This window comes from Lissotriton vulgaris, chromosome 1_1 (genome assembly GCF_964263255.1).
Source record: "Lissotriton vulgaris chromosome 1_1, aLisVul1.2, whole genome shotgun sequence".
NCBI classification, from domain to species: Eukaryota; Metazoa; Chordata; class Amphibia; order Caudata; family Salamandridae; genus Lissotriton; species Lissotriton vulgaris.
In genome coordinates, this window is record NC_141685.1 from 1,617,121,570 (window position 1) to 1,617,134,634 (window position 13,065).

The 13,065-nt window shown below is 47.5% G+C and overlaps 1 protein-coding gene across 1 annotated transcript in view; it reads right to left on the reverse strand.

Moving 5' to 3' along the window:
• Positions 1 to 13,065, reverse strand: part of SHANK3 (SH3 and multiple ankyrin repeat domains 3) — a 1,483,929-nt gene that overhangs the window by 601,239 nt on the left and 869,625 nt on the right. Inside the window, exon 13 of the mRNA XM_086918824.1 lies at positions 6,194 to 6,269. Within this exon, the coding sequence (XP_086774950.1) occupies positions 6,194 to 6,269 (76 nt within the window). The remainder of the gene's footprint in view (positions 1 to 6,193; positions 6,270 to 13,065) is intronic.

The window sequence follows — 13,065 nt, forward strand, 5'->3', positions numbered from 1 at the left end:
TTTTAATGTACAATGGGCACAACAGCAGTAAGTGCCTGCGAAAATGATGAGTGGGCTAATAATGAGCCTATTGATAGCCTCTGAGGCGGAAGCCGGAGGTGTTTGTAACTCGCTCGCTTTTAAAAAAAAATTGTCACTTATTAACCTGTATCACTGCTTTTAAAGCACAAACGCTCTGTCTTACCTACTGGAAGCGCTGCTGACACGCGCTAATCCAGCTCATCAGCCTCGGGGAATCGCCATTACCGAGAGCACGCCAAAGGCGAAGCCACGCCCCCTGCGAGGCCACGCCCACTAACTTCTAGCACAAATGTGTCGACCCCCCCAGCGCAGCGGACGAGCGCAGCGGGAGCGCCGTTTGCGCGCCTAAGGCAAGCCCGTCTGCGCCCGTCCGCGCACGACCGGGCCTAGGGCCAGACCCCTTGGCTGTCAGAGCCTCCGCCAAAACCACATATTCCCGCCGTGACCTCTTAAGCCTCAGGCCTTCCCCCGCCCCCTCATGTAGATATATCCATGATATGGATGGACCCTTTGTCAGCTGCACGAACTGCCAGCCAGCCCAGCTTCAAATCCCGACACGAGTACTGAAGCATGCAACCCTCAAACTTGCCTCATTGAACTGTCGCTCTCTCCCTAAACATGCGACACCAATCCACCACCTTATAGAAGACTACGAGATTGATATTCTCTTCCTAACGGAAACGTGGCTCACCCCACATTCTGACTCGGACATAGTGTTAGCCACACCTCAGGGATTCCTCATCCAGTCCCTCCCTCGACCACTTGGCAGAGGGGGAGGCATTGCCATTATTTACCGTGACTCCTTCACCTGCAACGCCAGCGATGCACAAATCCCAGACTCGGAAAGTCTTCAATTCTCAATTAAACTCGACCCTACGAACTCCCTTTCAGGGATCCTAGTCTACCGTCCCCCCGGCCACCCCGGCTCTTTTCCCAATGCCCTCCTAGACATGGTAGCAACACAGGCTCACTCCGCCACGAACTTCATCTTAGTGGGAGACCTGAACATCCACTTTGAAGACACTTCAGATTCTGGAGTAGTCGACCTGATCTCCGAACTAGCGGCCTCGGACCTCCGTCTCATTAACTCAGGAGCCACCCACATCAAAGGCCACCTGCTGGACCCAGTGTTCACCAGCACCCCCGCGATGCAAGAAATAGACTCCATTCCCCTTCCCTGGACGGACCACTTCCTGGTCCTATTCCAACTCCCAGGACCCCTCAAGAAACCTCAGAAACCTCCCTCCTTCACTAAAGGCAGGACTTGGTCCAAACTACCTATTGAAGAATGGGCCAACACCCTGATATCTACCACCCCGATTCTCGACAATATCCCGGACAACGCCGATAGCAACTTCAGAAATTGGATCACGACCTCCCTTGACTCTGTGCTCCCACTCAGAATGCGCGAAGATAAGACCAACAACATCGGCTCTGCTCCGTGGTACACCCCAGAACTTCGCCAGCTCCGCAAAAACTGTAAAAGAGCTGAACGGCTTTGGAGAAAAGACTGGCACAACGCCAGCAAAGAGGCATACCACTCCTCAGTCAAAACCTATAAAACCGCAATCAAGCTCTCCAAAGCCTCTCACTATCATACCCGGATAAAGGAAGCACCAATTCCTCTAGGGAATCCTATCTCATTGTGAAGGAGCTTCTGAAAGTTCCCATCGCTTCCTCGCCCACCACCCCTCAGGTAGATAGAAGTAATGACCTAGCCTCATACTTCAATAACAAAATTGCCCGCATCCTCACATCCCTCCCTCCCCCCAGCTCCCCTTCCCGCAGAAACACTATTCAGCCCCCCGATGAGACGGGAATACGTCCCCAACTCGAGACATTCAAGCCGATAACGCCCAACGAGGTGGAAACGACATTGAATAAAATAAAAAGTGGATCTCCTTTAGACCCTGCACCTCTGAGATTCCTTAAAAACGTGGCCCCCGCTATCACCCCTACAATCACGGAGCTTATCAACTGCTCACTTGCTCAGGGATCAGTCCCCCACAGCTGGAAAAATGCAGTGGTGAAGGCACTCCTTAAAAAACCTCAGCTCGACCCAACTGATATGGCAAACTACCGGCCCATATCACTCCTCCCAGGGATTAGCAAGATCACCGAGAAACTGGTGAATAGTCAACTCTCCAGATTTCTCGAGACTAATAACATCTTGCGGCAATCCCAAACCGGGTTCCGTCCGGGACACGGCACAGACACCGCCCTGCTTGCCGTCATCGAGGAAGCGAGGCGCATTCTGGACTCAGGGGGATCAGTGGCAGTGATCCTCCTGGATCTGAGTGCCGCCTTTGACACGGTTAATCACCGTGTCCTTCTTCACCGATTGGCTACAGCAGGGCTCACCGGGATGGCACTCAAATGGATAGAGTCCTTTCTCACTGGACGCACGTTCCAGGTTTGGGACGGCGAATTCCACTCGGCCACACTCCCACTCACCAGCGGGGTCCCTCAGGGCTCCTCCCTGAGCCCCACACTTTTTAATGTGTACATGGCCCCCTTGGAAGATGTGGTAGCACCATACGGGATAAAAATCGTGAGCTACGCTGACGACACACAATTGGTCGTCTCCCTCTCCCAACTGGACGACCACCCAGACAAATTACCAAACTGTCTCACCGAAATTCACGGGTGGATGTGTGAATCGTCATTAAAACTCAACGGTTCCAAAACCGAGGTGATGCTCATGGGCAAACAATGGGCGACCATCCCCCCGGCAATTTGGCCAGACGTGTTCGGGGAAATCCCCACCCCGAAACACGAAATCAAGACCCTCGGAGTCTGGCTAGAACCCGCCCTCTCAATGAAGACCCAAGCGGCTAAAACCGCCGGAACCTGTCTTGGGCTTCTGCGAACTGTTCGCAAAATTCTCCCCCTCCTACCGCCCGTGTCTAGGAAACTACTTGTACAGGGCCTCATATTGTCTCGGCTAGATTACAGCAACTTGGTCTACCTAGGTGCGCCGGAAGCCACCTTAGCGAGACTGCAAAGAACCCAGAACGCTGCAGCCCGCCTAATCATGAGCGTACCTCCTAGAGTATCCGCTAAACCCGCCATCAAGGCGCTGCACTGGTTGCCAGTCCGCCAAAGGGTGGAGTTCAAGGCCATGTGCACGGCCCATAAACTGATCAATGGATCGGGACCTGCGATCCTTAGGGGCCTGGTCACCCCCTACATTGCACCAAGGGCCCTACGGTCGGAGAACGAGCACCTGGCCAACATCCCTAAATTCAAGAGAACACGCACTGGAGGCCGACGTTTCTCTGTCAAAGCGTCCACTGGTTGGAATTCTCTCCCACGCTCCCTCAGACTGGAGCCCAACCACCTGATATTCAGGAAAAAACTTAAAACCCTTCTATTCCCTAAATAAACCCTCCACCTCTCCCCCCCTCAGTAGGACTCATTGTTAACAGCGCGGGGATGCCCTCGGGTCACCAGGCGCTATACAAATTGCTAAATAATAATAATAATAATAATAATATTGGGAGCTTTTTTTAGGAACCTTTCTCCCTTTTTTGATTGAAGTGTGTTATTCTGCCATTATTAACCTTTTTTGGCTTGGTTCTACCATGTAACACAACAGAACAAAATCCAGAGGACTGCAGCCAACATCAATTAGGTTCTGCAGACTTCCTCGTCACCAACTGCCTCCTGGTTGCTGTACCCATTAGGCTGTCTGCAGCACTGGCTTCATGAGCTGCTGTCTGTCAGAGAATAAGTGAGGCGCTCTAAGCATGTGCTTATGTATGGGTCTACTTATTGCCACTTCTTTTACTGTGTTTACTGGATTTCCAGCTCATCATTTTCAGTTTTCAATTCTTGTATTGGTCTTGTTTGAACAGACAGTATGTAGCCTATGTCTCTCTCTAAGCTAGCCGAGGATTGCCTTTACGATTACTAGGTCCTACGTGTCCTTTTTGTTGGTCCTGAGTAGGCTATGTTGGGCGTTTCAACTTGGCCCTCTGTAGAAAGGATCATGGATTTTCTGTGAGTATTTTGTAGAGGATACTGGAAATATGTGCGGTTCCCCCTTTATGTCAGGGCTTAATTTTGGAAGATGGGCTTTCCTCCAGCCTATATTTTTGGGATCATTGGTTTTAAAGAGGGAAACCACCATTATTTGCTGTTCTCCTCTGTAACTACACTATTTTATTAAGTCCCAGACCGTGGGCTTGCATCGACTCCTGAGCCCGGCTTTCCCCAAACCCTGCTTCTTCCATGCTTCTTACGTTGGAGGCGGGGAACCTGGACACTGCTGGACAACAAATGGGACAAACTTTTACTAATTTTTTTGTGCCTGACTATAATGGCCTCTGTATTCATTCTTTAGGAGGAGGGGTTAAGGGCAATTACACAAGAGTAACTCCTGCTTCTAACGCGTTCGTTCTAAGTGTAGTTGTGCTGCACAGAACCGGTGTTGTGTGGTTGTGATCGTCGCACCTGTACTGTGTAGCAACTCCAAACCCAAGAGTTAGGAAAGTGGTAGTACAGTGCAGCACTTGTACCAGAAGTTATGGTAGTGGCTGTACTACACGGCATGAAGCAACAGGGACATATAACGGAAGCACTGCACTGCACCGCGCCTACATTACAAGGAGCCGTGGTTGCTGAAGAACGTTATCATCGACTGCCTACCGTACAATATCTCCATCACTAACCTACTAGGACTCTTCATCAACATCTCGATTAGTTGCAGTACTATAGCACCATCACTTCTAACCTCAGTGCAATAACACACTTACATCGTCCTACATCTCTGAGTCACCTCACCACCAACTATATATTTTGTAGCACACTCACAAATGGCAAAAGCATTACATCACCTTCACCAATAACCCTAGTTGTAATGGTATTCACCACTAGCTTTGGAGCTAAATCAAATATACCAGCAGCCCTACATCACCTCCCCACCAGGTACATCCTGGTATCACAGTCACCACTAGCTCCTTCTCTCCAGCACACACACCACAAGTTATAGCTTTTTATTATGCTTACAACCAGCTCCTGTTCTGTACCACATTCACCATTAACACAAGACCAGTAAGACTTGCACAATGACCTCTGGCCCTAGATCACACACATCACTACAGAAAGGCCTTCATCACCATTTTATTAAACTTCACACCTTTATCACTTCGTGGGAAACGATAGCATCTCATGAGGATTCTCCAATATATTTCAAATATATTTGGTATATTCTTCTTCATTAACATTACAGTTCTGAAACTATCCAACATGGTAATCAGCTTTCCTGCTTGACACAGAGGTTGGAGCTACCATTGGAGGAAAGAACTTGTTTATAGTTGGAGCCTCTGGTCCCTATGGTAGAATCATCGATCACAGGGGACACAGAACAAATCTGTTTCTCTCACCATGGACTCTTCTCTTACACCGGGGCAGTATAATTATGCCTGGGAGGGTTTTATCCAGTATCCCAGCAGTCATGTATATGTGTGGAGAGGGTCAATGGTACAGCAAACAGACCACAGGAACTGAAGTGAGTAGAGGGAATGTGTCTTCATCTAATGATAGATGAAGACTCGTGTCACCATCAACGTACTTGTTGCGAGGGGCCTGGGAAATAGAATTGATTTTCCACATCCTGTGAGGTACAGTTATCGTGGGTATTGATACCTCCAGGGGTGGGAAAAATCCAGGTCAATAAAAGTAGGAACCCGAGAGACCCCTTAGAAATGAGGAATTACTGGGGAACTCAGTTATTTCACGTCAGATACCCTGGTAATTCCTTATTCCCTCGGATTTTCACATGCAAATGTCCTCTGCTTCACTCTACATGATTAACACAGACATCCTGTGTGGTTGCTGGTCTCATATTAACGATACTGAAAGTGACATGCCCGCCAACTAGTAGAGGGCTGAGGAATACCCTTAGTGTGCATTAGGTCTTTAACTAGTCCACCTTTGCCCCTGGTTAGCTGTTCTTCACCCTTCACACTTACTCAGGATATGTACCACCTCTGCCACTAACTACAGGCGTTTGCCACTCATCCAGTGCCTGCACACCCAGCTCTATCAACCAGCCACCCACTGCTACGCCTCACACTCTTCTCCCATCACCATCGCCCACAGGCTCCCCGAGGAACAGGCAGTGAGTTATTTCCTCCAGGAGGAGGCAACACACACTAAGCACATGTACCTGTGAGAGGTAAAGTTGTCATAGGAGCCCACTGTGTAATGCCGGAAGAGGCGCTTCGTGCGATCTTCACGTGTTTCTGAAAAACAAGAAAAAAAGATGGGTTGTCAGAAATTATCTTGTTGATTGTTCTCTCTGCAGTACAGAAGGAAAGCCATTAGAATTTTGCCAATTTCACTACAATCAATAATCAGTCATTCACAATGAATACAAGTTTAATTCTGAATCAAAAAGTCTTAAAAACTCTGACTTGCAAAAACTGTTTATATGAACTTAACAAATCTGTTATACAAAGTTCTTGTCAGACAGTTATCAGTCCAAATGTATGCCAACTGCAATGATCATAAAACAATCATATTTTTTATTTAGCAAATTATTGCACAAAAAGTGAGTTGAGATCACCTAAGCATCTAATTTTTCTTCCACTAGGTTCCCCTGTTGTTGTTTATACTGTAGTCATTTACTTCCCCAGCAACTCCGTTTGATAGCAAAACAGGCCATTAATAAACTCATAAAAGAAATGGCAAAAACCACAAGGTACAGGCTTAATGGCACAGGTCGGATTCTGCAAATTCTGTTCAAGCGCCTGGATACCCTATTGGGTGATTAGCTACACTTTATAAATCCTGATTGATTGATTGAGTGAGCCCCTCCGAAGGGGAACCTTAACATATGGGTATCAGTTCTAGCGCAGATCTATTCAATTAATTTCTCTCAGGCACCTTATGTGCCCATTAAACACAACACCCTGGGACTAGGGACATTTTGATAGCGAGATGTACTCTGATAGCAAATTTGGACAGCTCTGTCACTTCTCCTTCTGTTGCTATAATGTTTAAAACGTCTTGTAATGCCATAGTTGGAAGATCTTTAAACAAAGATGGGCGACCGGGTTTGCTACATTTATCCCTCAGGTAGGAAATCCTGCTGTTTTCTATCCCAATTTTCCAACTATAAGACATCAGATGGGGCCATGACTGTGAAAACAATCATGAAAGGATCCAAACAGAAAGAAAACACATCAGCTAGGGCAGCTATCTCGGTAGACATAATGTGACACATTTAGCAGTGTGCTAAAATAGACCTGAGCATATCCAGCTCGCTCAGCTTAGCATGCTACTGAAGGGCGATGGTGTTGTGTAGGTCGCCACGGAAGTTTGTTACTGAATACCTTGGAAAATATCACGGTTTGTGCAACCACCACTGCCACCTTAGATAAAGGTTGAGCTTAAATGGCACCTTGTTTCTTTGCTGAGGCATCCAGTGTGCCCAGTGGGAGATAACAGGCACTGAAATTCCTATTAAATGCAAAAAGCATGTAAAGCTACTCAGATCTATACGTTCAACCCTTTTATGGAGGTCGCAAACTTCCCGATTGTCAGAATCAAGTCACTTGCAACTGCAAAAAAGCATTGAAATTGTGACTCAGTAACTTGTTTCCAAATGACAATTTGGGTTTGGGGCGTATTTAGGGTGTCCCTTCCAAATACTGATTCACAGTGGTATGTATTCATGTTTTATGACCAAAATTACGGTCTCAAAACATTATATTTTTACCGACTACTGAAAAGTAGTGGTAAGCATTCGCAAATGGGAAGAGGTTCCCAAGAGTCTCCTTCCCCTTTTGAGAATGTTTGACACACATACTTGTGTAACATTTTTAATTCAAGCCATCTTGGAATGGTAAATTAAAATGCAAAAATGGTCATACTTGCATCTTGTTATATATAGTCACCCTGAAATGAATTTTCTTTTTCTTTATGGAGAAAAGTCATTCCAAGATGGTGTTGGTGCATAACCACACCTGAGTAGCCATCTTCAAATGGCTTTTGCATTTCTAATGGCACATGATAGTCATCTCACCTGCCATCACAGCACTTCACACAATCTATCACCTTATGAGATAATTCACACTCCTCATCAGATGCATCACCATAGCTCCTGCCATCTCTCATTACGTCTGTCATCACTGCTCATCACAACCTTCACACAGCTCTTCACATCCTTCATCACAGTTCATAACAGTTCATCCTTTGGGCTCATAAAAGCTACCATCACAGCACATATTATCCATAATCCCAGCTCTTTCCAATTACCATCACAGCTCATCACATTCTCAAACAGCATATCATATCAACATCATAGTTTATGCAATCGGTGACCTCAGGCCATCACGTCTTTTCATCAAATCTCACATTACAACCTTCACACAGCTTATCACGCCCTTCTAACCAGCTCATAACATTCTTCATCACAGCTTACCCGATGTCTATACAGCTCATTAAAGCGACCATCACTGCTAACTTAACCCATTACTGCAGCTCATTTCTGTTCATCAGTGCATTTCAGTTCATCCCACTTGTCGTCTCAACTCATTGCATTCATCATCAGATCATGCCATCAGTCATCAAAGATCAATACACCTACCCTAACAGGCCATCACATTGCCATCACAGCAGTTACCACAGCCTATCACAACTTTCTCTACAACCCTCATTACAAATTATCACATTCTTTCAAACAGTTCATTAGAAACCCAGGTAGCCCATTTATCTCAAGGAAGAGCCTGCAAAGCAGATGGAAAGACTTGCTAGCACCCCCTGCTGACCAGTGCAGCGACTGGATGGCACTGCAGGGGCCACGTAAACATCGACCTTCTGTATACACTGTCACCGTGGCATGAAGACCATATTTCCCCTCCGCCCCCTGAGCTGAGAGAGGTTGAAGGGCTCAGTATGGGCACTGGCTGGGGGCCTGCCCACCACAGTGAATGGACAATCCAGACAGCAGGAACTGTTTGCATAAGGATCAAGCTACAGGGGAGGCCAAGAGCAGTAAGACTGGCTGCGGTTCCGGGGCAGCAAACTCTGCCGAGTCACATGCTCCGTAAACCAAATTAGGTGCCATCCTGGAGTCACCTGGAGCCACCAGAGACCTGCTATAAACTAATAGAAACACCCTGGCAGTGGACATGGGGCTCTTTATATGATGACACTGCAAAATGGCAGAGAGGGTTTGGAAAGTGGAGTCAGTGATGTCGGGGCTGGTCCCCAAAAAGTCTCACTGCTGTATCTGAGCAAATACAGGTGCTGGAGGCCAGAGAAGAAGACCAGACGGGATATGCCAGAAGGAACAATATCCGGGTTGAGAATCTTCCTGAGAACATTGAGGGCACCTCCATGATTTCTTTCCTGAAAGACTGGATACAGGAGGTGGTTGCACCGGAAGGCCTTTCCAAATGTTAGGCCCTCAAACATGTGCATAGGGTGCCATTGTGCCCCTCCCTACCCCCCAAAACGGGAGGTCCTCCACATCCTTTGTTGGCTAGGCTGCTACACTACAGGGATTCCAACTTTATGCTATGGAAGGCACGCACAAAGGGACCCTTTTTGGTTGAAAATATGATGGTATCAATATTTTCCGATTTCAGAGCGCAGGTAAAGGGCTAAGGGCCTCCTTCAAAGCAGTAAAAAGGAGGATGCACGAGTGAGAGCTCCAATATGTCTTAATCTACCCTGCTAAGCAATGTATGCAAATCGAGGGATGATCTCTCTTCTGTGCCAATGGCCTTGAAGCATCGCAATGGCTGGAGCAGCATGACACAGGTGAGGGTAAGTCCGCTAGGGGGCGCACTGGACCACTGTGGCAGAACCGATTGAAAAGACATGGAGTGCCTGTGCTACAATTCTACAGGCCCAAGCTGAAAGAGAACAAGCAGACATGGCAGCAACGTTACGCAGCACCACTGAACGTCTTGTGGAGGATGAGATATCGGACACTGTAGAGGACAGTATTGCGGGCCTCGAGAATGGCACAGTCCTCCCACACATAACCCCTGCCACAACAGATAAATTGATATGAGCATGGTGTGCAATTTCTATTGGACTATAAACAATGATCATGAGCATGGGGTGTCCTCTGTTCAGGCATATATTAATCCTCGACTGCACTCAGGGCCGGTTCTAGGATTTGCGAGGCCCTGGGCTAAAAGCTAATGTGCAAGGCCCCTTATATAAGTGTCCCCTTGCAAGGAGACCATTCAGAGACACTGCAGGAGGCCCATTGGCCAGCATTTTTGCGCCCCCACAGTTTTAACTTTTAGCCCACAAACATTTCTCACACCTTCAGTCCAATAGGTGTGAGAATTGCTTGTGGGCTAAGTTAAAACTGTGGGGGCGCAAACATGCTGGACAATGGGCCCCCCACAGTGTCTGTGAATGGTCTCCTTGTAATTGAGGGAGCGTCTCCCTTCCCTATGCCTCAAGACACCATCCCTGAGATGCCCGGGGAGGGGGGGACCACCAATGGCCTTAATTGCAAGGTGACACCTTTCTTTGAGATGGATCTCCAGGAAAACAACAGGACACACCACCAGTGCGAGGCCCCATGCTGGTGGGCTGGGTGCGAGGCCCTGGGCAGCTGCCAACGCTGCCCATGCCTAGCGCCGGCCCTGACTGCACTGGTGTGTCCAATTGGTGGCCGGGAAGGTGACAGGTGGTCTTCTCCTTTATTTTTCCCTCGCTTACTTACTTTAGGGTTTCTCCTCCCGCCCCTCACAGCACTGACAGCAGAGGCCCCCTAATGCTGGATCAACTTGTGGGTAGACTCAAAGTGCAAAAATGCAATTTATACACCATTTGGACCAGGGACTTTGCCTCCACAATCCAGGGAAGAGAAAGTTGGGGTTATGTTTTACTTGTTGACTGTTCATGTTTACACAAATAGTTTACATTGGAAAGATGGCGGTACTTACAAAGCAGCGGCAAGGGCTAAGGGAGATAGGATGGGGCGAAACGTGTGATGATTGTCCTTAGTAATGAATAGAAACAATCATATCAAAGTACTAGCATGGAATTTGAGAGGTCTTAGTTAAACAAGCAAGAGGTATAATGTTTGTGTATTAATAAAAAATAGGGGGAGCTCAGGTTGCCTTCCTTACGGAAATACAACTCATGAGAGCAGAAGGAGAAGCACTGCAGAAAAGATGGAGGAGGTTGGTACACTACACTAGATATTCAAGGTTTATCCGTGGGGTACTAATCTAGATTCGCCCAGGCAAGCCCTTTTAGCCCCAGATAGAATTTATTGATGTTGCAGGAAGATACATTATAGAGGGGGCAGGGGCGGCTCCTCCATTTGAGCAGAGGAGTGTTGCCACATAACCCCAGAGCTGAAAAATAAAATGCAAATAAAATTAATTCATTACCGTTTAATTTTTCAGCAACCAGTCCTGAACTAAGTGTCAGGACGGGGCTGGGCCAGCGCTGCCAAGTGGCAGCAGCAGGTTGCTCTGCTCTTTAAACTGTACGTCTGTTTGGCCGGCCATCATAGGACGGCCAGCCAGAATGCACATTTTAAAGTTCTTTAACTTAGCTGTCTTAGACAGTTAGTTTAGAGAAAGTGCAGACCTCTAGTGCTCTTAGGAGTGCTGGGAGAGCCTGCTGTATCCAATCTTGGCACTGCTTTTATGCTGTGAGAGCAGCGCCAGGATTGGGTAGTGCATTTTCCTGCACCTGGAGCTTCATGGAAGACACCAGAGGGAGGAGGATGTTGCACTGCAAGAAGGTAATTGAATCTATTTTTTTTTTGGTGCGCCCCGCACCTCCCCCTAGATCCCCCGCCCCGCCAACCTTTGTACAAGCGAGCCGCCACTGATAGGGGGCAGGCTTGAGGGCAAAGCTATTGCCTTTATTAATGTGTATGCCCTGAACATGAACCATCAGCTTTTCTTAGACAGCAATGCCCTGCACGACATTCCTGCACTACCCGCTCATTGTTGGGGAAGATTTTAATTGTATAGGGGATATTATATTGGATAGGTTGCATCTCCCTTGCTTATGTTAGCCATACACTAAACTGCTAAAGGATTTAAAACCTAGATATTGCATTCAGGTGTGATAGATTCTTGGAGAGCATGGAATCTGGAAAATAAAGAGAACTTCTATTATTCTGGGATTATAGATTTATATGTCACACTTTTGTGTAGTAGCTTTATGCATGCAAAAGCCACACACTGAATATCTCACCAAAAGGCACTCAGACCATAAACCATTACTATTATCCTTCAATTGGGACACTCCTAGAAAGGGTACATCGAATTTGAAGCTAAATGTGGAGGTGCTAGAGGACTCAGTCTTTAAGGCTATGCTTGGGGACACAATTCGTAATTACATGTCTGAAAACGTAGGGACAGCTTCCTTGAAACTTGTGAAATGGGAGGCATTCAAGGTAGTAGTCAAGTGACATTGCATCGCCACTACAGCCGGGGTCCGTGCACAACTCAATGATGATATTAAAAAGCTGGAGGTGCTGTTGACCAAGACAGAGCAGAAGGCCACAAATGATCCAGCAGCACACCTCTAATTGAAGCATCAAAGGGAAAAATGTTATCTGATTGAAAGCTTAAAAGGTAATAGTTGCAAGCAATATCTCAATAAAGCACACAATGAAAGGAAAAAGGCTGGGAAGCTACTAGCATGGTTAGCCAACCCAGAATGGAGAGGACCCACTGTTAAAATATAATCGACAGACGTGAACATCGCCGGCGCCATCTTGCTTAACGAGAGCCACTGTATGCACGTAAGCAGTGCCCATTTTAGATACCGCGGCCATTTCGTGCGTTGCCGATTACCAGCGCGTCACCCTGACCTCGCTATCATCCCCCGCGCTCTGACAACCCCCAAGCACAATTGCTAGAGTCATAAAGCATCCTCAGCGCGACCCAGCCCCGGAGCCACTTCCTGTGCCTAATGCCCATGCCCTTTCATCCCCCTCGCACGAACAGGCCCATCGATAACCTCGCCGAAGGTGCGCCAAAGGTAAGCCCGTCTACGCCCGTCCGCGCCTGGACCGCGCCCAGCGCCAGACCCCCTGCC